Source organism: Stigmatopora nigra, unplaced genomic scaffold (assembly GCF_051989575.1).
Source record: "Stigmatopora nigra isolate UIUO_SnigA unplaced genomic scaffold, RoL_Snig_1.1 HiC_scaffold_25, whole genome shotgun sequence".
NCBI classification, from domain to species: Eukaryota; Metazoa; Chordata; class Actinopteri; order Syngnathiformes; family Syngnathidae; genus Stigmatopora; species Stigmatopora nigra.
This window is the reverse complement of record NW_027551604.1, coordinates 1,739,284-1,765,600: the sequence shown is the minus strand read 5'-3', so window position 1 is coordinate 1,765,600 and position 26,317 is coordinate 1,739,284. Positions and strand designations below refer to the sequence as shown.

The following is a 26,317-nucleotide window of genomic DNA, read 5'->3' as shown; positions in this document are numbered from 1 at the left end:
ACGAGGGAGTTGCGGGGAGAGACCATTTTTATGCTCATATATCAAAATCTGTCTCATATCTCAAGACAAATATTTGCTCAAAATTTTACTCTTATCTCAAATTTCCCATATATCGGGGCACTCGTATATCAAGGTATTACTGTATTCCGTTTTTACCACAAGCCATACCATACAAATTGGACCTATGGCACTTCTCGGCTGTAGGGGGCACCAAAGAGCAATAAAAAACATACATTCCTAGCCGGCGATAATAGAAATAGTGATAGTAGAAAAAAAGCATATGATTTGAGGCCATACCTGCCGACCCAGAAGGGGGCGGCGCACCGGCTTTCTGCCACTCGGTGGCTTCCATGGCCATGCGCCTGACGAAAGTGTCGTCCACGCACATGAGGATGTTCTCGGGTTTGATGTCCGTGTGGATGATTTTACATTTGGTGTGAAGGTAGTCCAGACCCTGTAAGACCTGTACACAAAGTCACATTTTTTAACTCCGCCCAGAACATCTTTTGCAATAAATGTTTATTTTTGTTGTTGTTTTTTTGCCTGATATTGTTTTCCTCACCTGTTTGATGATGCTTTTGACGCAGGGCAGCGGCAGGCCTTGGTAGTTGGACTTGATGATCCACTTGAGAAGGTGGTGACCGAGTACTTCGAAGACCATGCACACATCTGGACCAATCAGGTTAAAGATATACATAACAGCTGTCAACTTTTTTTTTTTTAATTATAAAGACGGCGTGGAGCAGCTGTGGAATACGTGACGAGATTAAAATGCTAACCCATGCTAACATTTGCACTTATATTAGAGAACATTTTCATCCCATATTCGGGAAATTTAAATAAATAAATGAAATAAAAGTTGAAATTCTTCTCCTAAGTCGACAGAGTGCCTAATTAGTATGCACTAAATTCAAGATTGTTTGGATGCTGACAGCTTGACTGTTTAGGTACATTGCTTGCTGATGCGCTATATTGAAAAGGTGATTGGCCAGTGACCGATACGATCCGGATTAGAGTCTAAATGGGTAAAACGAGATCACTTTTACAACAAAAAAAACATATTAAAAAATAAAAAATCCTGTAAAAAAAGTTGTGAGACGGTATAAACAAAAAAAATTAAAAATCTGAAATGATAAAAAAATGTATAAAATACGGAAAAATCGTATAAGTTGGTTGACAGCTATGGTATGGTTATGTGTGAAATATTATCAGACTGTGACCCAAAACTTGTTGGCAACAATAGCTAAACCAACACTTTAAACAAGTCATTTTAAAGATATAGTACTCCACATATCGTGCTATAATTTAAAGATCACAATACAAATACAGTGTTCCCTCGCTACTTCACGCTTCAGCTATCGCGGACTCAGAGCTTCGCGGATTTTTTTCAGGAAAAAAAAATTAAAGATATTAAGTTTAAATGATAAATTACATCATTTTACAAGACGTGGAAACCAAATATTCCATAAGAATTAGTAATTGCATCAAAGAAATGGTCAATGTCCCCATTAACAGCGATAAGCGAGGGAACACTGTACAAAACGGACACATTTTGAAACGGCGAGCAGGATACGAATGCCGTTGACACCCGAAATCTTGAAGTCATCTATCAGCTGGACTACCATGTCCTTGTTGGGGTCGGCGGGGTCGCTCTCCCTCACCTGAAGGGGAAAAACAAAGATGGAGGCAGAAGTGGAGAAGAAGAAGAGAAGCAAACACGCACTACTTACGCATCGCAGCAGTTTGATCTCATCCAAGGCCGTCTCGGTATAGTGCTGGGCACTCTTCACCACCTTCATGGCCACAAAGTTCTTCACTCTTTTTGCATTGAAATAAATGAATTAGACGTCTATTATGGTATGCGAGAAGTCAAAAACGACTAAGAAAAAATTTGAAGTGTGTGTGTACAGTCATACCTCTACTTACGAATGCCTCTTAGTACGAAAGTTTCAAGTTATGACATTTTTTTTAATATGCAAATGAGTTAGTTTTAGTTTGCATTCAAGCCATGAAAATCATTTTTTAAGCATTGTTTTCATTTCAGTAATTCAAGATGAATTTAAGATCACTTAAATTTAAAAAATATAATATTTATCATTGCAAAATCACAACAATAAATCATAATATTTAATTTTTTAATGACCAAACATTCACTTACCCAGTAGTATTAAAAAAATATTGAAATTAGCAAAAATAACGTGTAATAAGCAGAAAAATGTTTCTAAATCAACAAAAAATCCTTTGTTCCAGGCCTCTTTATTAAAAAAAATATTGAAATTAGGAAAAATAACTTGTAATAAGCAGAAAAATGTTTCAAAATCAACAAAAAATCCTTTGTTCCAGGCCTCTTTATTAAAAAAAATATTGAAATTAGGAAAAATAACGTGTAATAAGCAGAAAAATGTTTCAAAATCAACAAAAATCCTTTGTTCCAGGCCTCTTTATTAAAAAAAATTGAAATTAGCAAAAATAACGTGTAATAAGCAGAAAAATGTTTCAAAATCAACAAAAAAATCCTTTGTTCCAGGCCTCTTTATTAAAAAAAATTGAAATTAGCAAAAATAACGTGTAATAAGCAGAAAAATGTTTCAAAATCAAGAAAAAAATCCTTTGTTCCAGGCCTCTTTTTACATTTAACATTTTGAAATTACTTCCAACAGTGCGTAAACTAAAAGCAATTTTTCATAAATTGTTATTGTGGAGATTTTACTGTTAAATTTGTGCTGACGCGGATCATTAAAACAATAAATCTACGTAGCGATGGTTATTTATTGATAAAAAAAGGATGGGTGACTTGATGTAAGCTAACGCCGAGTGGCCGGACGGACTCGCGTTGCTGTAATTAACACCGACTGAGTAAATTCTCTTGGGTGTCAATGTTTGAAAGCTGACACTTGGATCGTGTTGCACTACAAAAAAAGGTGTTTTTATAGGAGTGAAAAATACTGTTTTACTTACTGTATGTCCCAGCACAGCCATACTGTAGAAAAATGGCCCCATCCTAACTTCCTTATCACATGGTACCTGGCGTTGAACAAATCTCCGATCTTGACCGGATGGTAGCCTCCTGAGACAAATAAAATAAAAATCTAGATTTAATTATCATGAAATAATTATTGTCAACGATAATAAAAACATTTGATAAAAATTGCATTATGTTAAACTGTAATTACACCAATCAACCACAACGAAGAACGGGGGCGCTGTTCTGAGATGAAGGCTAGTTCCAGACAGACCAAGTTGATTATTTTATTTATTTCATATTGTGTGGCAGCATTTATTTCTTTTTTTTAAATAAAGATGCATGTAAAAAAAATATTTACTTTTTATACTGGAAGAGGAAGGAGTTTATTGCAGTAAAGAACAAGAAAAAAAATATTTTAAGTCATATTTCATATTGTATTTTGCTATAGCTGCAGTATTTTCAATGTTTTTTTAGTCCTCGATAAAAATTCCATCATTTAATATTGTAATTACACCAACCAACCACAGCGAAGAATGGGGGCGCTGTTCCAAGATGAAGGCTAGTTCCAGACCAAGTTGATTATTTTATTTATTTCATATTGTGTGGCTATATTTATTTAAATTTATAAAAATAAAGATGTATGTCAAAATTCTTTACTTTTTATACTGTAAGATGAGGGAATTGTTTTATCTTTATTGTAGAACAGAACAACAAAAATATGTATTTTTAAGTCATAATTTATATTGTTTTTTGCTATAGCTGTAGTATTTTTAATGTTTTTTTTAGTCCTGACCTTTACAGTAATCCGCTGGGTCCTCCTGCTCCTCATCATCGGAGCCCAGGATCTCCTCCTCCGGCTCCGGGGGCCCCGCCGGCTCAGGGGGAGGCGGAGGGGGCGGCGGGGGAGGGGGGACACTCGCCGAGGCTTTCTGCTGCGTCTCAGGCCTGCCAATCACAATTAAAAAAAAGAAAAATTTAAAATAGGATTGCCTCAAGTATTTTTTCTTTCCTCTTTTGTGACTATGACACATTCTATGACTCAGACTAAATAATAACTTGTTTTTGTGTGTGTGTGGATGACAGGTGGGAACCCGAAGACCAAAAAAAGTGATGTCATCAGTCTCTACTTAGCATGCTAGGCTAAATTAGCACTCTAAATTGTTGCTAGGTATGATTGTGAACGTGAATGAGTGTCCATTTCCACCTGCCCTGTGATTGGCTGGCTAATAATTCAGGTTGGCCCAATACCTCTGGCCCAAAGTCAGTTGGGATAGGCTCCAGCACCCCCCCTAGTGAGGATAAAGAGGTTCAGAAAATGAATAAATGTAGTTGCTGAATCCAGTTTGAGTAAAAGAGTTCAAATGGATTGGATGTCTTATTACTATAGTCCTTCAAATGGTCACTTTTTGTGTTATTAGATATATTTAAAATAATATTCTTCACATTTAATACATTTAAATTATGTGTTGATTGTCCCTTTAAATTAGATTTGGTAGGAGAATCAATTTGTTGACATGGTAAATTAAAAAAGGGCTTGGTGACAAAAAAATTATGATTAAAAATTATTTACTAATATAGACACATATGCTAATATTCTTGAATAGCACATTTTAAAGCTGTGATGTAAATTCCATCATCCTTAAAAAATGGAAATCTCAATGCAAAGCCAGAGCTGCTTATTTTAACGGCAGTTACAAGCGATAGAGCTTTTCTCAGTGCAGTTGCTATGGCAACGCAACCAAAGAGGGGTGCTGGGTTATGGGGGTGGTGGCTTCTGGGCGATCCGGGGTGTCGAGCGTTAAACCTGGATGACGCCAATGGCTTTCCCGGAGCTCTAGGGGGCAATTTCCCCGTCCGTCGTTTCAGTCTTGGCGCTACGGGATGCCGTCTGCGTCGTTAGCAAAAACAGTCACGTCCGATGTCGCGTATGGCGTCTCGCCGCGAATGCCTGAGAGTTTGCACGCTCGCTCCTGCACTGTGTGGGTTTTTTTTCCGGGTACTCCGGTTTCCAACCACATCACAAAAAACATGCGTGCTAAGCTAACTGGTTTAAGACAAGTCTGGTTGCTAGTATTCGTGGGTGATCGGACGTTTGGTCTCCGGGTGTTTGGTCGCCAGACGTTTGGTCGCCAGACGTTTGGTCGCCAGACGTTTGGTCGCCAGACGTTTGGTCGCCAGACGTTTGGTCGCCAGACGTTTGGTCGCCAGACGTTTGGTCGCCAGACGTTTGGTCGCCAGACGTTTGGTCGCCAGACGTTTGGTCGCCGGACGTTTGGTCGCCGGACGTTTGGTCGCCGGATGTTTGGTCCCTTTTGGTCGCCAGTCAAATGGTGAGTTTACTGTTAAAACCAGCTCTCAAAATTATATTCATGAGAGGAGGTTTAATATCTCAGAGAGAGATTAATATCTAAATACTGTTTAATTTCTAAGTACTGTTTAATATCTAAGTAGTGTTTAATATCTAAGTACTGTGTAATATCTAAGTACTGTTTAATATCTACGTACATTTGACCGGCGACCAAACGTCCGGTCACAGTATCCATGTGCCCTGTGATTGGCCGCCCAACCAATTTCAGCTGTTGGCTGGGATGGGCTCCAGCACCCCCACGACGATAAGCGGCTCAGGAAATGGGTCATTGCATAATTTCATGTTATGTACATATCAAATCGACTTTTTTGGATGGTTTTGTTGCAAGAACATTTCAGATTAAATGTTCTTTACTCCTAAAGATGGTAGTAATATCGATAATTTCAATACATTTTCATTACTTGACCAAATTATGCATCCATTCAATTCTGTGAAGCCTTTAAACAGTCCATTTCTTTTCAAAATAGAAGTCAGGAATGCATTTTATAATGAAAAAAAGAAGACGTCTTCATTCATGCGGATCCAGCAGTGCCAATCAGCACATCCCAACAAGTGCTAACGACTTCCTCATCTTCTAATGGGGACTGAAGAGAGGCAATTAACTGCTCAACTAAATGTTTACACAGTAGCCATAGCAACTGTCATTAGCTCTGGTTTTTGTCCTACCCTCAGGGTGATTGACCTTCCAAAAAAAAAAACAAGGACCGTCCGTACTGACTAAACATTACAATGATTCAGACACATGTTCACATTGCATACCTGGCAACATAGCGTGTATTCACTGTAGTGTGTAAGTGTGTAGACCACATGTGTCAAAGTGGTGGCACGGGGGCCAAATCTGGCCCACTGCATCATTTTTGTGGCCCAGGAAAGTCAATCATGAGTTTGTTTTAGGATTAAATTAAAATTAAGAGTATAGATGTATATTGAATTTCCAGATTTTTTCCCTTTTAAATCATAATTTGTAATTTTTTTTAATCCATTTTTCTGTGTTTTTAGTTCAAAAATCAGTTAGTAAAATCTAAAAATATATTTTAAAAAAAAGCTAAAATAAACATTGTTTTAGATCTATAAAAAAAATGCATATTCAAGGATTTTAATCCAGTTATTTTAATCAATTTATTAAAAAAAATCAAAATATTATATCTAAAATAGCCCATCTTTACACTTTCAAGTGCGCACTATGCGAATATTTTTATTTATTCATTTATTATCCCTTAATGTGGGCAATTGCAATCATTAATAAGGGGAAGCAATTGTCCAAGGTTGCCAGATCTGACATTATCCCATTTTAAAATTCCTCAACCAAACCCGCCTTGCACATCAACAAACATCCAAAAAAACAAATCTACAGCGTCTATTATCAACAATTCCTCCTCCAGACGTACAAATATTTCCCAACAGCCCTACAAAAAAACCCAAGGAGAAATATTTCTCGATAATCTAGATATAAAATTTAGCCATCTATCAAGTACGAGGTCAAAATACTGTCTTTTTTTGTGGCATCCAACGATAACAAATGACAATTAAATTAATAGTTAGGACAAAATGAGTTAATTCCAGTCCATCTCATGACACACCCTGCAAAGGCATCTATTGAACGACTTGAGAAATGACCCAATCTGGCAACCACATGTACTATTGTGAGTCTTACAGGGGCGGAAAAGCGTCTTGTTTACGTAAACGCTTATCGGCAGAAACACTTAAGAATTCTTAAGGGTGTGACGACGATGATGATGATGATGACACGGACACAAAGGCCTCTTTGCCAATCATCCTGCATTAGAATCCCACGAGTGAGCAGTTTGACTGCCGTTAAATGCTGACTAGGCAGGGCAAGGCCCAAAATGTCAAAACAACTTTAAAGATTTACCGTATAAACAAATAGGCAGAGCTTTTAAAAAACAAATATGGTGCCCGGGCAAGAATGCATTGTCACTAGGATTGAGGTAGTTTTTTTTGTCAAAGCTGGTTTAATCCCAATTAAAAATATATATTTAAAGAAAGGGTTTCTATTTATTGTTTGAGATTTTTCTACAAAATGTACACTGATTCAACCTTTGCATTGAAAATTATCAAGGTTTTGTATGCACTTAATTCAAGATTGTTTAAATGTCGCTGTATAACGCTGACAGCTTAACAGTCTGGATACATTGCTTGCTGACATGATATGTTTAAAAAGGTGGAAGTGACTGCAAAACATGCTCAAAACACAACAATAGCAATAGACAATGATATTTTCGTTTGCTACTAGTGACCGTGACAATCCTGATTAGAGCCGAAAATATTAAAACAAGATCGATTTTACAAGATATATTTTTTTTAAACATACAAAAGTTGTAATACGGCATACACAATTTGAAATGATCAAAAAATGTTTAAAATACAGAAAAAACGGATGAGTTGACAGGTATACACCTACTTAGGTCCCTATATAGCTAGCTAGTTAGGTACATACCTACAACTTAACCATTTTTTTTCATTCAGCTAGCTAGCTAGGGAGATGATTTATCCTATATAGCTAGCTAGCTAGCTAGCGAGCTAAGTAGGTACTACATTAGAAAAAAAAATCAGTTGGACAGAATCCTTTCATTTGTAATACAAAAGTTTTAATACAGCGTACACAATTTTAAATGACCCAAAAATGTCTAAAATACAGGAAAAAAACAAGTTTACAGGTGTGTACCTACTTAGCTCTCTCTCTAGTTAGCTAGCTAGGTACATACCTGTCAGCTTATCCATTTTTTCTGTTTCTTAAACATTTTTTTAATAATTTCAAATTGTGTACGCCACACTTTAGTATGTCTTTTTTTTAAAAAAGTATGGTTTGTTATGTAAAAGCGATCTAGCTAGCTATCTAGCTAGCACCCAAGTATCAAGTATCCTCAAAAACTTACTGAACAAAATTGTATCCCCTTCTAAACGACCAACCTGTGACAGATATCTAACAAAACTAGCCCACATACACTATATTCTTCTACTTACTATAAGTCTATTTAGTAAAAAATCTCAAATAAATGAATCATTAATGTCAGGCACCATCAAGAAAATCTCCCCCACGCGTCTAAATAATAAGTGTCCTTGGCGTTACTTGGTTCAAACGCAATGACTCATCTTTTGAACACGTGCTATTATTACCTAGGTAACTCCAGTATTTTTTTTCCTCAGCAACTAGCACATCCTCCATTTTCAGCCTTAAGGCGTGGGATCGGCGCCGTCGGCGTCCTTGGGCTCCGCCAAGCATTCCAAAGGTCTCGCATTGATTCGCACGCCAGCCATTTTTCATTACCCGAGCGTCTCCATCGCGGCCGAGTCGGCGGGACAGCTGACTCATTCCCTGCCCGTTCTACTCCGAAAGGTTTGGCTTTGAGTCCAAAACAATGTTCCCTCTAATTTTTTGGTTGGTTTGGGCAGAAAGACACTGAGTACCAGTGGGAGAAACACCATCATTGCTCACTATGGGTATACACCAGTATAATACCTGCCATAAGCAGGTACATGTCAATGTTCCTTCTAATTTTTCATGTAAAACATGATGTAAAACACAAAAAACATAAGAGTGGACAGAGCTACTGCCACTGGCTGCCGCGTAAACAGCGCCATCATGGGGAAAGGGGTGAAAAAAAATTGGGATTTTATTTACTGCGCGCTATATGATTGCTGCTGCGCAAAGAAGACAACATTAGTGCGCAATTGCGCGCAGCTTAAAGGGAACATTGCTGCAGCCTACTTTAAAAAAGCAATTTGTTTAAGTAATTTATCATATTCCATTGGAAAGTGAAAGTACCGTATTTTCACGACTATAAGGCGCACTTAAAAGTCTTACATTTTCTCCAAAATAGACAGTGCTTATAATACAGTGCACCTTATATATGGAAGAAAATGTCATTCATTGAGGGTGCGCCTTATAATGCGGTGCGCCTTATAATGCAGTGCACCTTATAGTCGTGAAAATACGGTAACTTTAAAAAGTCATATCATTTAAAAAAACGTACAAAAAAATGTATTTTTTGGTTTGTTTTTAAAGTTTTGTGGACTCTGAAATTGATTTTTCTGGAAATACAAAACCTTTATTTTCTAAGAAAAAAATGTATTCACTTAAAAATAACACTTAACAATTAGAAAATGATTTCCAAAATATACTAACACTTTTCTAAAAATAATTTAAAAAAATTGGTGATGTCATGGGAAAAAGGGGCAATGTCTTTTTAACAATACAAATGTCATATACAAAATCTTTATTTTCTAAGAAAAAAATGTATTCACTTAAAAATAACACAAAAAAACTGACTTAGAAAATGATTTCCATAATATACTTACACTTTTCTAAAAATAATTTTAAAAAAATTTGATGTCATGGGGAAAAGGGGCAATGTCTTCTTAACAACAAAAATGGTAAAAAATAAAACTGATTTTTTTTTTAACAAGAGTTTGGATTTTATTTACTGCACGCCATATGATTGCTGCTGCGCAAAGAAGACGAGAGTAGTGCACAATTGCGCACAGCTTAGAGGTAACATTGGTCCAGACCCTAGACCTGACACTATTTTCACTTAAAAATACCCACGTGCAACTCCCTTCGCCGGTAGGTTTATCACCCCCGATGCCTGTCCGAACAAAGAAGTATAAAAGATACATCAGGCCGTTTTATGCCATTGGCTCAAGCTGGGATGCCCCAGAGTTTTTTTTTTATCAGCCGCTGTATGAATTGCGCTGAGGCGGAATTAAGGTACTATGTCATCCTGTCGTTGGCGTTCCCTCAAGAGTGCGGCGTTGCTATAAAACGGGATTTTCTTACATGGGAGTGGGGGTGTATACCTTAGATCAGGTGTCAAAGCGGCGGCTCGGGGGCCATATGTGGCCCGACGCATGATTTTGTGTGGCCCGGGAAAGTAAATGAAAATTAAATTGAAAAATAAAGAGTATAGATCAGGGGTCGGAAACCTTTTTGACGAAGAGAGCCATAAACAATTCCTATTTTCAAACATTATTCCTTGAGAGCCATACTCAGAATTTAAAAGTAAAAATACATGAAAATGTAAGCATTTATTATTAATTTCACCACTTTGAGAGTAAATTCTTTGGAGAACAATATTTCACTGTTGCTTATCAATGAGTATCAATGAGAAGTTTGCAGAGAGCCATATACACCCATCAAAAGAGCCACATATGGCTCCCGAGCCATATACACCCATCAAAAGAGCCACATATGGCTCCTGAAGCCATGTACACCCATCAAAAGAGCCACATATGGCTCCTGAAGCCATATATACCCATCAAAAGAGCCACATATGGCTCCTGAAGCCATATACACCCATCAAAAGAGCCACATATGGCTCCTGAAGCCATATACACCCATCAAAAGAGCCACATATGGCTCCCGAGCCATATACACCCATCAAAAGAGCCACATATGGCTCCTGAAGCCATATACACCCATCAAAAGAGCCACATATGGCTCCCGAGCCATATACACCCATCAAAAGAGCCACATATGGCTCCTGAAGCCATATACACCCATCAAAAGAGCCACATATGGCTCCCCGAGCCAAATACACCCATCAAAAGAGCCACATATGCCCCCCTGAAGCCATATACACCCATCAAAAGAGCCACATATGGCTCCCGAGCCATATACACCCATCAAAAGAGCCACATATGGCTCCTGAAGCCATATACACCCATCAAAAGAGCCACATATGGCTCCTGAAGCCATATACACCCATCAAAAGAGCCACATATGGCTCCTGAAGCCATATACACCCATCAAAAGAGCCATATATGGCTCCCGAGCCATATACACCCATCAAAAGAGCCATATATGGCTCCTGAAGCCATATACACCCATCAAAAGAGTCACATATGGCTCCCGAGCCAAATACACCCATCAAAAGACCCACATATGGCCCCCTGAAGCCATATACACCCATCAAAAGAGCCACATATGGCTCCCGAGCCATATACACCCATCAAAAGAGTCACATATGGCTCCTGAAGCCATATACACCCATCAAAAGAGCCACATATGGCTCCTGAAGCCATATACACCCATCAAAAGAGCCACATATGGCTCCCGGAGCCATCTACAGCCATCAAAAGAGCCACATATGGCTCCCGGAGCCATATACACCCATCAAAAGAGCCACATATGGCTCCCGGAGCCATATACACCCATCAAAAGAGCCACATATGGCTCCCTGAAGCCATAAACACCCATCAAAAAAGCCACATATGGCTCCCGAGCCATAGGTTCCCTACCCTTGCGATAAAAGCTCGGAAAACTGGCAATCTAATGATTAGCGAGAGACATGCAAAACCCTGCGGCGCATGCAAAATAAAAAACGACTGTCCGCAGTCAAATTGTGCAATAAAACCTGCTCATCAGGAAAAAAATTAGCATGGTAGGGAAATAAAAGCAAGCGCAAGACTGATGCAGTCCTCGGTCCTCTAATTTTTCGTTGGTCTGGGCAGAAAGACAACCTCCCTGCCATAAGCATGTGCATGTCAATGTTCCCTCTAATTTTTCATGTAAAACATGCTGTAAAACACGAAAAACATAAGAGTGGCTGCCGGCTTTTTTTGTTTTTTTTGGTTTGTTTTTAAAGTTTTGTGGATTCTAAAATGGATTTTTCTGGCAATGTCTTTTTAACAATACAAATGTCATATACAAAATGTTTTTTTTCTGAGAAAAAAATTGTATTCACTTAAAAATAACAAAAAAAAACTGACTAAGAAAATGATTTCCATAATATACTAACACTTTTCTAAAAGTAATTTTTAAAAATTGTGATGTCATGGGGAATAGCAGTTAAAAAAAATGAAAAATTTAAAAAAGTTTCGATTTTATTTACTGCGCAAAGAAGAAAAGAGTAGTACTCAATTGTTTTGCATTAGCAATGCTATCATTAGCGACTTCTGCTAAGCACAAAATCCTTCCCTATATTACTAATCAGGACACTCTCTGCTATAAAACAGATATTAATTACCATTATCCATTCCAATTGAAATATAATGAACATATACCACTAAAAACTGATTTTTAAAAAATTCTAGTGCTAGCTAGTAATAACCAAAACCAATGAAAGCATGCGCTACATGCAACAATAGCGCAAAGAAACCATTAGCCACGCTTTTGTAGCATCTGCAAACATACCCGCTAGCTATTTCCTCCATTTTGTAGCGCACTTTGCTCTCTTTACATAGCGCACATTCTTAATTCTGTATTTACGCATAGCAACATTTATGGCCGGCATGTTAAATGCTAATCGACGACATGATACTGAAAAAAATTCAACCAAACGAAAGGAAATTTGTTTTTTTCCAGTGTTTTTTATAGCAAAATTGACACCATGTGACCTTTGAACTCTGTTAAATAGCCCGGCTAAGATCGGGTGTATCGCCATGACGACTGCGAGTGTCCAGTTCTCGTACTTATTCCCATTACTGATTAACATGCGTGCAGCATCTTTAATTGAGCCGTCTGTTTTGGATCAAAAGTTGTTGGTAGTACAATTACAAGAAAAATGACATTAATTTTATTTTCGTTAGACTTGATGGTAGAATTTCATTTATTTTTTTGCTATTTTCCTTTTTGAATTGTTTTCATTTGTTGTTTATTAAAGTAAATGAATTTCTATTTATTTTGACTACATTGAATTTTTTAGCGTACTTGAATTATATTATAAAATGAATGGATTCTGTACAACAGATTTTTTTAATGTAGTCAGTCTACTATTATTTTTCCACGTTATATTTGTAGATTACATTTATTTATGGATTTACATGTTTGTTTTTGGTTTCTGCTAAAAATCCAAAAATGGCCCGGCTTTTGTTTTTTTTGACATTGTTTATATATTACATATATTTTGTTTCAAAACCTTATCCATCCACCACTAGGACTTAGTGACTAATCCACTGACCTATACCCAACTGAACATGGCAAAACCAGAAGAAATTACAGATTGTGAAGAAGTCAACATCCCCAAAGTTATAATATTCCTTCAATAGAAACAAAAACCTAATTTTCTTTTAAAACACAGTTCATCCAGCCATCAGATCATTTGTTCCGACACACATAAGTCGACCGATCTGTTCGGTCTTACTCCGGGCAAACGGCGCAAAACCTTTCCGTCTTCGGCACAGATGGGCGTTATAGACACAAGCATGGAGTTTATATACAAAGTCAACTTAAAACATTTTTCCCATAAAAAAGTTGCAATACAATTTGAAATGATCAAAAAATGTAAAATACAGAAAAAAAACGAAAAAGTTGACAGGTATGTACCTACTTAGCTTCAGAGCTAGTTAGCTATATCATCTAGCAATGAGATATAGCTAGCTATATCATCTAGCAATGAGATATAGCCAGCTATATCATCTAGCAATGAGATATAGCCAGCTATATCATCTAGCAATGAGATATAGCTAGCTATATCATCTAGCAATGAGCTATAGCTAGCTATATCATCTAGCAATGAGATATAGCTAGCTATATCATCTAGCAATGAGATATAGCTAGCTATATAGTGCGCTAAATAAGTACATGCCTGTCAACATTTCCATATTTTCTGTATTTTAGACATTTTTTATCTAAGTAGGTACAATTTATCTTATATAGCCAGGTAGCTAGCTAGGGAGCTAAGTAGGTATCAAAAAAATGTCTAAAATACAGGAAAAAAAAACAAATAAATGGACAGGTATTTTATAGCTAGCTAGTGAGGGAGCTAAGTAGGTTACCTACTTAGCTCCCTCACTAGCTAGCTATAAAATCTAGCAATGAGATATAGTTCGCTATATAAGGAGCTAAGTAGGTTAACATACCTGTCAGCTTATCCTATATAGCTAGTTAGCTAGCCAGAGAGCTAAATAGGTATCAAAAATGTCTAAAATACAAAAAAATAAACTAATAAATTGACAGGTATGGACCTACTTAGCTCCTGAGCTAGCTAGCGAGCTAGGTTATACATACCTGTCAATTTTTCCGGTATTTTAGACATTTTTTGACCATTTCAAATTGTGTACCCCGACCGTATTACACATTTTGTATAGGGAAAAAATGTTTAAAAAAAAAAAAGTGAGTTTTAAACTTCTACGGTTTGACGCAGACCGTAAACTACCAAAAAAAAAAGGTGAGCCGGTTTATTTTCAATCCACTTCATTTAAATGCAGCAAATTTTAGATTAGCATATCAGATGGAAAAACCAGAATTTTCAACCAGTTTTTCCAAGTTCTGAAAATAAGCAGTAATCTTCTGTTAGGTAAGCAAGTACAACAACCCAAATTGTCTCCTTTCCACACTCTCGTATTGCAGTAATGAGTAAATCTTTGTTGGTTATTTTAAGAACACCACCGGGATAAAAACTCATGACCCCCCAAAACCGCCCCCCCCCCAAACCGGTGGATACGCGTATGTAAAAAAACAGACAAAAAGCCGTCTTGTTATTGGATGCTGCAAGGCATAGCTACATTTAGCGTAGCTAGCTCTAGGCCAAGAACAGCCAGGCAACAATGGACTACCGCTTAACTCTTAATTACAGTCAGAAGACCGTGAGCCAAACAATGGCGGGATGGAAAGCTGAAGCTGTGATGACTCCTACGTACACGGATTGCTATCGATTCGGTTAAATCGACTGTTTCGGGTCTTTTTAGGAAGATCTAGTATCATGATTTATAAATTTAATTTTTCCTATGACCAAACCTGGATTGCTGTTCTCAGATGACCTTTCACTCAATGTGAAACTTGTTTTAAATGGGAAAAATGTCTTAAAATATGACTTTTATTAAAATTATAGCGATTTAAGGTAGCATAAGAGGTATAGGGCAGGGGTGTCAAACATGCGGCCCGCGGGCCGGATCCGGACCGTCTGTTGGTTTGGTACGGCCAAGGGAAGAAAGTTACATTGTATAAAAAAATATGAATTTTCTTTAAAATTTGTAGTTCTTGTATTATCCGCTAGGGGTCACGGTGTTTTAGTATGTTTAGACAACATGAGTTGACATTTATTTATGTTCTTATGTTATTCTCTTGTTCATAATATGAAAGGAAAATTCTTTTAATAAACATTTTGATAATTTACTCATTCTTTGAACTAATTATTAGTATTAGTGACTAAAAAAAGTGGGCTTATTGTTAGTTCTATGTCATTTTGCAATGAGTTTACTGGTCCGGCCCACTTGATCTCAAATTAAGCTGGATTCGGCCTGCAAACCAAAGGGAGTTTGACACCCCTCGTATAGGGAAACAAAGTTTTACAGTTTTACAACAAACTGTGTGAACTGGATTACGTTTTTTTTGATGTAAAAATGTCATTGTTGTTAGTTTGTGTGTTTTTTTAGCTGTTTGACTTAAAATAATGGCTTATACGGCAGGGGTGGGAAAACTTTTTGGCCCGGGGAGGTGGGGGGGGTGGGGGTGGGGGTGGGGGCCGCATTGACTTTAAAAATTTGCCAGATGGGCCGGGTCAGCACAAGATATGATACATATAAAAAAGTGCATCCGTTAACAGTACATATGAAACAAACAGAAAAACTCATCATTCAAGTAAAAAGTATAGTTATTTTTTTCATGAATTTCATTCATAGATGTCTAAATCAATTTTTTTTAGCATTTTATCAGTTTATCTTTTCTCTATTTTGAAATAAATGACCATATTCTCTTGCGTTATGGCTTCAAGTCTAATTTGTGCGCATATAAGCCGTACCCTGGATTCAGTCATCTTTTTTTTTAAACAACAAATTTACAATTCATGCCAAAAAGTGTATCAACGTCTGAGTCAAATGTAGGACACAAATATGTGATTGTAGCTAGATTTACCCGCCATTGGTCGGGAGAAGCCCCCGTCATTCCCGTCTTTGTCTGTTATGAAATAGAGCAGCTGAGAATGTTCAATCGACCGCATTGTCCGCCACACGACTCGCTTGAAAAGATGCTCGGTCCGATGCTAGGCCCTGAGGGGAGCTAGTTGGTTTAAACGGGTTAGCCTAGCATCGCTAATGTTGACCCGCGTTGACAGTCTTGCTGACTTTGTGTGTCGTCTAATTGCATTTTCCTTTTGCTCTTTGACTTTACGCTAACTCGGTTCTTTGAACGGTTCTTCTTGTCTTTGATGTTTACAAAGACACGGATGTTTCAGCAGAGTATGTTAATTACAGATGAAAATGTTTTCGGCGTCTTCAAAATCCCGTACTTAAGTTTCTAATCTTCAATTAAGACTCAATTAAGACAATAGCGGGTCTTTGATGTTCACAAAACCATGTGTCTTGTATATCCAGGACACTAGCCTACAGTTAACTCAACTAAGTTGTATTTTTTAAGACACATCATTAATTAGCTTCAGTTAAGACTCAATTAAGACAATAGTGGGTCTTTGATGTTTACAAAAATATGTCTCGTCTGTTAACTCAATTAAGCTGTATTTTTTAGACATGTATCATTAATTAGCTTCAGTGAAGAATCAATTAAGACAATAGCGGGTCTTTGATGTTTACAAAAACATTTGTCTTGTCTATCCATGACACTAGCCTTCGGTTAACTCATCTAACTTGCATTTTTTAAGACATGCATCATTAATTAGCAAGTTAAGACTCAATTAAGACAATGGAGGGTCTTTGATGTTTACAAAAACGTGTCTTGTCTATCCATGACACTAGCCTTCAGTTAACTCAACTAAGTTGTTGTTTTTTAGACACGTATCATTGATTATCTTAAATTAAGACAATAGTGGGTCTGTGATGTTTACAAAATTACATGTGTCTTGTCTATCAATGACACTAGCCTTTGGGTAACTCAACTAAGTTGTATTTTTTTTTGGACACGTATCATTAATTACCCTAACAGAATGGGTAGAAATGTATTCTTCAATTAGCATATTGTTGCTAACAATATCATCTTAGATTTTGCTAATATTGGTTTTCAGTGGTTCACATTGCATTAATCATTTATTTGTCAATATTAAATACATTTCCATTATTTCAAAGGGTCTACTGTCATAGGCTACCAAATTTATGTATCACTACCAACCCTCCTGCTCAAAATGAATTGGACAACTACCACCATCAATGACAACAAATAAGATAATTTCCATATTTTGGTTATTTCTAGTCTTAAACTAGCTGAAAAAGCACGTTTGTAATTATTAGTCTTCTATAATCATATGTAAAAATAGATTTGAGGTCAAACTAACACAAGTACACAACAAATTCCTTTCAAAATCCACAAACGCACGATTTGCAATGACCTAAAAAGGACAAAAATGGACTATTAGGAATGTTTATTGTTTAAAAACCTGACTGTTGACCCAATCATCATCAAATTGGGATTCATCCTCATTAGTATGTGACACTGTGATTGGCTTAAATCTAGAAATCAGAATTCGACTCCAGCACCCCATGACCCTGAACAGGACAAACAGAAAATGGACGGTAGCTATTTATGCGTGCGTAATTTATATATTTGTGTATTTATGAGCGAGACAAAGCTCTGCGTGTGTTAATAAATAAGGATGCTGTTTTCCGCCATGCACCATGTTGTTGTTGTTATTATTGGGTTTTGTTTTAGGCAGACAATAAAGAAAACCAGTAGACGACAATAAACGTCAAGGCCCGAAGCATGCGAGGTGTTCTCATACGGAAACATTAAGGAACGACATGCTGGCGGACATGAGGAGGAGAAGAAGGACGGACGGTAGTGGTGGTTTTGGTGGTTGTTACCTTTCCGGGGACGAGGATTTCTCCGAGTTCACTGACATGAGCGGTGCCTGTTAGCCGCTCGCTGACCGAGGGACCGAAAGCAAATTGAGGAGACGTTTTCCAACCCCCCCTTTTTGGTCTTTTTGGATCTTGCTGATGTGCGTCTGAGTGAAAGGAGAGGAGTGTGTTATTATCTTCCCCTCCTCCTCTTCTTCTGTCCACGTTCTCCAAGGAGGATGGAGGACACAAAAAGACAAGCAATGTGCTTAAAGATGCTGACAGAACCGGTGTTGTCAACCAGGCGCTTGTGACTAGTACACTTCCTTTTCTTCCTCCCTCCCGTCCTTCCTTTTACTCCTTCACCTTGGTTCGGTCCTTTTAATGCTTCTTGTTTCGTTCCTGGTCCAGTAGTTTGGTGAAATGGAGATACGTTCCCAAAAAAATAAAAAATAAGACTCCCATTTACGACAAAGTGTGGCTCCGGCTCTTCGCTTGGGTTTCTCCGAAGCTCGTGTATGGCCTTCTGCAGCTCTGCACAACAACAGCGCGCTGAGTCCGGTGGAACATTCCACTGCGTGAACGCGTGGAGGGGTGTCGCCTTGTGACAGCAACAGGGAAATAAATGCATTTTTCCTTCTGGCGCACTCGTTGTCCCCTCCCCTTTCTCCACCTCCGACTTGTTCTGTTCATATGTACAGCGAGATGGACTAGAGATGACAAACTGGCGGCCATTTTGCAACAGATATTTCTTCGGTTGCATCCATTTGACCTACTAAAATAGTCTTACCTCGCGGGTTTCTTCGCGCTTTTACAAACGAGTCAGTTCAAAATAACGCATATTAACGTGGCTGGGTTTAATTTGAATCATGTTAAAATCAAGTTGTATTTTGTTTTAATCATTGATGGTGAAAGACATCCATGTATTCATCACTGCTAGACATCCAATTCATTAAAACTTTCAACCACAGCTACAGTATTATTTATAATTTGTCCTTTACTAAAAAATGCCAAATACAAAATGGAACATTCACTCATTTTCTGAACCACCAGAGCCAATCCCAGATGGGGGACACCCTGAATTGGCATCCAGCCAATCACAAAGCACTGGGACACAGACAACCAATCATAACTAAGGTTAGGAAATTTAGAGTATATTAAACGAGCTAGCATGTTTTTTGGGATGTGCAAGGCAACCCAAGTACCTGAAGTAAACCCACACAAGCCCAGAGAGAACATGCAAACTCCACACACCAACCTGGAATCAAACCTTCTACCCCAGAACTGCAAGACCTAACCACTCAACCACTGGTCCACCTCAAAATATAACAATTCACATTAATTCTATTGACATAAATGTTTGCAATACGAATATCTGTCTCCCTCCAATGGCCAATGACTGACAACATCCATTCCTATTAGCTCACCATGCAAATGAAACATCTAGCCTTAAATATCTATATATCTATGCCTCAATGTCGCTCATTCGGGCTCCCTCACTCCCAATGGCCTTATTACCACATCCTGTATCTCGGGGCAACGCGACAGGAGATCAGACCACGACACCCCCCAACCTCAACCTCCTTATCTTGTATCCTCACTTGGCTTTTCTTAAAACTCATTTTAATTTCAGGCTCTTTTAGGGAGCTTTTATTTTAGCAGATGGATGTGCTTACACATGAGCGATTCGCTCACTGTGTGCTAGCCAGAGGGCCCCGTCATGATGTTATTGAGTGGTGGGGGGTGTCTGTCTCGATCCCTTAGTCTGACCTCAATATTACTCTCTCTGGGTGCACCCATGCATTTTTTTTGTAGGTGTGTGTGTGTTGGGGGAATTGTGAGGGGAATTCTAGGGGTTGATGCTATGAACTGCTTTGAACTGGGAGAGTCCAAAAAGATTATTACCGTATTTACTCGAGTATAAGCCGCATTTTTCGGACAAAAAAATGATGACTGAGTCAAGGGTAAGGCTTATATGTGGATAAAAAGATGATAGGTATAAAACTGCAAGGTGATAAAGACGAAATGCCATAAAGAAAAACAACGTGGCCGATACGGTCATTTATTTTAAAGTAGAGAGAAGATAAACAGATATAAGTATTAGCGAATTAGCTTAGCGGTATGGTAAAATTGAAATTTTTGTTAAATTATTTTTTCAAATTGATTATTTTGATATTTTGCATTTATAAAGACAGGCATATGAACTTCCTTATGATATAAACCCTAATAATGTGCTTTTGATTCATACAATATCTCAGAAATACCATTTGTGATGATTTTTCTTAAGATTTTTCATTCAAAGTAATACATTTGTACTTCCTATTATAACCATGAATATGGAGTTGAAAATTGGGAATCAGTGGGCGGCTTATACGAGAGAAATTGTCAAATTCAATGATTTTAAGGCCATTTTCAGGGTACGGCTTATTCGTGGGGACGGCCTATATGTGAGAAAATGCAGTAATAGTAAATATTCTCTATTCCATGAATATGGAGTTGAAAATTGTGAATCAGGGGGCGGCTTATACAAGAGAAATTATAAAATTTAACCATTTTTAGGCCATTTTAAGGCTACGGCTTGTACGTGGGGACGGCTTATATGCGAGTAAATACGTTAGATATTATTCTCCTGTGATATATTGCAAAATTTTAAAGAATGTGACCAGATTAAAACCCCTCTGGTACAGTAAACAATAATTCAAAGTTATTAGGTCTATTGTTTTGATGGTAATAACGAACAAATGAGCTTTTGAACATTTTAATTAAAATACATGTTCCGCTACACACATTGTTGCGTGAAATGTCAGCTTGTTTGAAAAAGGGCAAAAATAAGTAGGGCAGTTATTAAGAATTCATTTATCGCCTACTTTTCTTTCAATGACGAGTGGAGACTTGATTTGTTTCTTAATTGTGTCAATATAACGCCAGAAAATGACAACAATAAGGTGTGGGTACCCGCTTAAAAGCAGTGATACGGAGAAGAAGAAGAAAAAACATGAGTTCCACTTCTTTCTCACATGAAAGAACCACATCATGTCTCCGAGCTAAACTATTGTCCTCATTCCGTACTCATATGGGCCAACGGGCTGAAAAGAAACAGCGTTTTTTTTTTTTTTGGCGCTGAGCTAACGTGAAGCTGCGGGGCGCAAATTGTTTTGATTCTGCGTGACTATTTTCGAACACCTACTTTTGGAGGGGGATGGAAACATTTGAAAAGATGAGCCAATATGGGGGAAAAAATTCAAACAAATTCCAAAATATTCCAAAATATTCCAAAATATTCCAAAATATTCCAAAATATTCCAAAATATTCCAAAATATTCCAAAATATTCCAAAATATTCCAAAATATTCCAAAATATTCCAAAATATTCCAAAATATTCCAAAATATTCCAAAATATTCCAAAATATTCCAAAATATTCCAAAATATTCCAAAATATTCCAAAATATTCCAAAATATTCCAAAATATTCCAAAATATTCCAAAATATTCCAAAATATTCCAAAATATTCCAAAATATTCCAAAATATTCCAAAATATTCCAAAATATTCCAAAATATTCCAAAATATTCCAAAATATTCCAAAATATTCCTAAATGTTCCTAAATATTCCAAAGTATTCCAAAGTATTTCAAAATATTCCATTCCAAAATATTCCTAAATATTCCAAAATATTCCAAAATATTCCAAAATATTCCAAAATATTCCAAAATATTCCAAAATATTCCAAAATATTCCAAAATATTCCAAAATATTCCAAAATATTCAAAAAATATTCCAAAATTCCCATACTAGTCATAATTTGAAATGGTAAAAAATGTGGCCCCCGGGCTCAAAAGTTTACCCACCCCTGGGCTAAAAGCTAGGTAGTTGGCAAGGAGATGGCTATAACTAACTTTTCCTTCTTAATTATGCATTTTTTGGTACTCAGCTGCGACTTATAGTCCAGAAAATACGGTAAACATCACTCAAGGTCAGGTCAGGCAGCGAGGCGGCTAGGGATTTCCCGAGAGGGCGTTTAGAAACAGTTGCTTAGCGAGTTTTCCCCACGAGAGGAAAGCAACACACTCACGTGGAAGCGACACTCTCATGGGGTATAATATGTACGGACGCTGGGTGAGTCCTTGTGAAAAAAACGCAACAAAGATTGTGAAGGAGGCGGTTAAGGGAGGAGAGAGAAAAAGATGATGATGATGATGACTCTCATGAGCAGGAATATTTTAGGAGTCAGTATTGAGGCTGCCTTGAGCTATCTTTGAGCGGCCTACTTCTCCATATTGCCTGGTGGATGCGGGCTGGGGAGTGTGTGTACACACACACAAAAATACTACACACTTATGTCTGGACACACAAGGCAGCAATAAATCCCATAAATAAATAAAAAATAAAAAAGAAGAGATATCTATATTGTGCTTTTTGTGTCTGTCAATGCTCAAATCAGCAGCTGTAATGTCTAATTACCAAACACTGCCCTCTGGTGGATAAGAAAAGAAATACACACAATAGGGGTAGAAAAATGTACAGTAATCCCTCGGATATCGCGGTTAATGTAGACCAGAACCAACCAAAAAAAATCCGCTAGAAGAAATACACAAAAATAAAGTAAGTGGTGATTGACGCTGTTATAATATTTATTTTTAATGGCATTAAATAATTTGGGCTGTTTTCTGATGGATTGATGACATTGTGATATTATGGGTTATATGGGTTATTATAATTATTTTAGTTCCTAAAAGATTCTTGTCAAACAAAGTACTATGGAGTATTTTGACTTAAGCACCCCAAATTGACAAATAAAAACAGCATGAAAGTGGCTAGATGTACATAATTGTAATATGCTGGCTAATTTACAAATGTGGGTCATGGCTATTCTTGCAGATGGAAGCACCATGCTATGGGGGGGGGGGACACGGGGGATGGGGGAGGCGCGATTTGAGGGAGTCAGAGCACATTACCTGCTGAGTAAGGGCTAATTAACCTCCACTTCATTCAAGATGGATGCCATTCCACAATGCAATAGTTTGTTTTGACACCCCAAGACTCAAATTAAAATGAAAAATAGACTTATTTTTAATAAAATGGAGACAGAAGAGCAGAACATTATTTTTGTGGGAAAACCAGTGTCCGGAGTACATTTCTGCCCCCTAACGGTCACAAATAGAATTACAAGCTAATCAATTGGGGCTTTCCTTCTCATTTTTTTTTTTTTTTTTTACTTTTTTTTATTCATTCACTTTCTAAACCACTTTTTTCCTCACTAGGGGGGTGCCGGAGCCTATCCCAGCTCACCCCAGCCAATCACAGGGCAATAGGAGTCAAACAACCATTCAAACGAGTTGCAATTTAGCATAAAGTTAGCTTAGCATGCTTGTTTTTCTTTGGAATCTGGGAGGAAACCGGAGAAAACCCACACTTGGTAGACAAACCTGGATTTGAACCCAGAACCCCAAAAACTGCAGGCCAACAGACTAACCACTCGTCCACTGCTTTCCTCACACTGCACTTAAGACTACAATAGTTCATTTTCACCCATTGTGCACACAATCAAGGTCTGAATAGAAGCATACCTAAGCGAGTTGCCATGGCAACACCATCATAAATAACAAAAAAATGCCTTTAAATGCCACTCAGCCGAATTCTAACCCCAAAAAGTCAACTAACCATCCTAAATATTTGTTCATATACTTTCTCCATCTCTTAACAAGTCATAATAAAAAATATTTTTAGTGTTGATGTCTATTCACCCCCTGCAAACCTGAGGTTTTTATCAAAATAAAAAAACAAGAGGCACAATGACTTTGTAATCTCAGCAAACGATTTGAGCCCAGCGGCATTACTCAGGCCGGCTCGACAACACGTTTCCGTGGTAACCGAAACAACACACTCTCCGTCCAAAGCGTGGTGGGACGTTATTTTTAGGGAGCGGTCCTCATGCAATAAAGACAGGAGGGATTACACTCTGGAATAAGAAACCCTTGGTAGAAATGTGCTGTCCAAAAATCCATCCAAATACATTGACTTAAAAAAAATTGGCAGATGGGCCGGGTCAGCACAAGATATGATACATATAAAAAAGTGCATCCGTTAACAGTACAATGAAACCTAAACAAAAAAAATGACTAAAGTATTAACATACTCATCACTCATTAAAGTAAAAAGTATAAAGTACAAAGTCAAGTAAGAAGGAATGTATTAAGAAATAATAAAATGTCATTTAAAAAAAGATAGATGGGCTATAAAACACCAAAAACAAAAAAGAGTGGACAGAGCTACTGCCACTGGCTTCCGCGTGGTGGCGCCATCTTGGGAAAACAAAAAATAAAAAATTTAAAAATTAAATTAATTAATTAAAAAAACATTATTTGGACGGGCCGGATTAAAAACGCCTCGCGGCCCGGATATGGCCCGCGGGCCAGTGTTTGCCCATCCTGGTTTAAATTCTGCATTTAACCAATATTGTGTTTAATTACTAAACCAAGGGGGCTTGGATTCATCAAAATGATATATTTTTTAATCAAAATGTCAAAGATTTGCCTATATTTGACCCCAAAAAAATACATATTTTGTCTTCATCTTACTCAGTACACTAATTTATCCCAATAAATGAATGCACATTCAGCACGGAATACACGCCACGTGTTTGCCCAAATCAGAACACTTCCTGTGGGAACATTGAGTGACGTTGTAGCCAATCCCGAGCCACGATTCCAAAAAAAAAAAAATCAATTTCTCATTCATTCATTCACTCATTCAGTCCAATTCACATGCACCTTACAAAGCCACTGCAGATACTCACACTATTCTCCAAACCAAAAACACATTTATCTTGCAGAAATATGTATAAACCCAAACATGTCAACTTATGAGCCTCATACAAACGTTATGCACGGATAAATATTGTCTACCCCAGCCCCCCCGAACCCGTTTTACCTCCGTAGATGAACCGCCTTCTCCTTCTTCCCCTTCGGCTTCCTCTTTCGGGACTGCACAGCCAACACTACTGAGTTAGCGGCGGGCATGGCACCAGCGATCCCAGGGTGCGAGGAAGCGAGGAAGAGATGGGAGAGGAAACGAGAGAACCCAACGTCAAAATGAGGCATGGATTTGAAGCGACACTTCCGGTTGCATTCGGGGTGGAAAAGATGGGTTTCTTTGCCATGGGGATCAACGCACCTTTCCTGGAGATCATGTTTTTTCCTCCTCTTGCTCTCGGGGCGGGAGCGGCCAGGACTGACACGCACTCTTACATCCACTCTGTGCTTTTTCGTTTTCTTTTTCCGCTCTTTGGCTCCCCCTCTAGGTTAAACTTGGAATTGCGTGTAACCACTTCTTGACTCCAGTTGGGATCCTGGGTTCTTGTAGGATCTGGGATATAGAAAGACATTCAAATTACAAAAGATAAGGATTATATATATATAATGTATAATATTGGGGGAAATATAAGGCAATATTGATAAGATGATTTAGGAACGACATTCTGAACGGTCTTAGTTAATTGTATATTTTCGTACATTGGCTTATGGATTTACAGTGGATCTACTAGGGGGGTCGTGGAAGCAATTTTAGCATTTTTTAACCGTGATTTGGAGTAAAAAGGCACCGCTGGGATTCGAACCCAGGATCTCCTGTTTACTAGACAGGCGCTTTAACCAACTAAGCCACGGCGCCGGCCGCCTCTCCATTTGAAAATATGGAATTTCAAACAAGCACGAATATACAAGTGTCGGCTATTTTATTTATGTATTTTTAAAATGCATTATATGTACAACAAAAAACGAAGTTTGCGCTCTCGTTTCCTAGCGAATAACCACATATTTTTCATTGATATGATTTTAAAACAACAGGCAAACAACGGTGTTTTACGTGTTTAACGGGAGCTTTTACGGTGTGACGAATCAAGAGAGAAGAGCAACAGGGCTACGACCCAAACATTGACCTAGTGGCCCTAGCCTACCCAGTTAATTAATTAAGAACCAAGTATTCTACTTTTTTGTACAATCAAATTTTATCTTTTATATTTCTTGTAAACGAATTATTTTTGCAATTTCTTTGAATATATTTTAACACACGAGAAAAAAATCAGAAAATGACAATGACCGTAAAGGAGCGTTCTCGACTCACCTAAAGATGCACATTCTACTGTTTTTAAAGGCAAGTATTGCCGCATATTTCGTAAAGCATACACTTGAGCTCTAGGTGAACGTATTTTGGTTCATGTCTCACCAATTACTCAAGCCTCTTAGTCATAGAAACATATTTTTGCGTCATGTGAGGCGAACGTGAACGGCGCACGCTTTGA

At 37.7% G+C, this 26,317-nt stretch overlaps 1 protein-coding gene and 1 non-coding gene across 7 annotated transcripts in view; both read right to left on the bottom strand.

Moving 5' to 3' along the window:
• The window catches only part of srpk2 (SRSF protein kinase 2), a 35,141-nt gene extending 8,827 nt beyond the window's left edge, over nucleotides 1–26,314 (bottom strand). For 4 of the 6 annotated variants that reach the window (XM_077711106.1, XM_077711105.1, XM_077711103.1 and 1 more), the window contains exons 1-9: nucleotides 26,140–26,314; nucleotides 25,192–25,383; nucleotides 24,949–25,018; nucleotides 3,759–3,910; nucleotides 2,959–3,067; nucleotides 1,731–1,818; nucleotides 1,574–1,661; nucleotides 563–669; nucleotides 298–463 (exon numbers count right to left, since the gene is read on the bottom strand). In XM_077711106.1, the coding sequence (XP_077567232.1) occupies nucleotides 298–463; nucleotides 563–669; nucleotides 1,574–1,661; nucleotides 1,731–1,818; nucleotides 2,959–3,067; nucleotides 3,759–3,910; nucleotides 24,949–25,018; nucleotides 25,192–25,207 (796 nt within the window). In that variant the 5' untranslated portion in view covers nucleotides 25,208–25,383; nucleotides 26,140–26,314. Of the gene's footprint in view, nucleotides 1–297; nucleotides 464–562; nucleotides 670–1,573; nucleotides 1,662–1,730; nucleotides 1,819–2,958; nucleotides 3,068–3,758; nucleotides 3,911–18,041; nucleotides 18,638–24,948; nucleotides 25,019–25,191; nucleotides 25,384–26,139 lie in introns of those variants that run through there. The other 2 variants (XM_077711108.1, XM_077711104.1) reach the window with 2 other exon arrangements.
• trnat-agu (transfer RNA threonine (anticodon AGU)) lies at nucleotides 25,613–25,686 on the bottom strand. The gene has a single exon. It is a non-coding gene; the product is annotated as a tRNA-Thr (tRNA).
• Nucleotides 26,315–26,317: the final 3 nt, after the last annotated feature.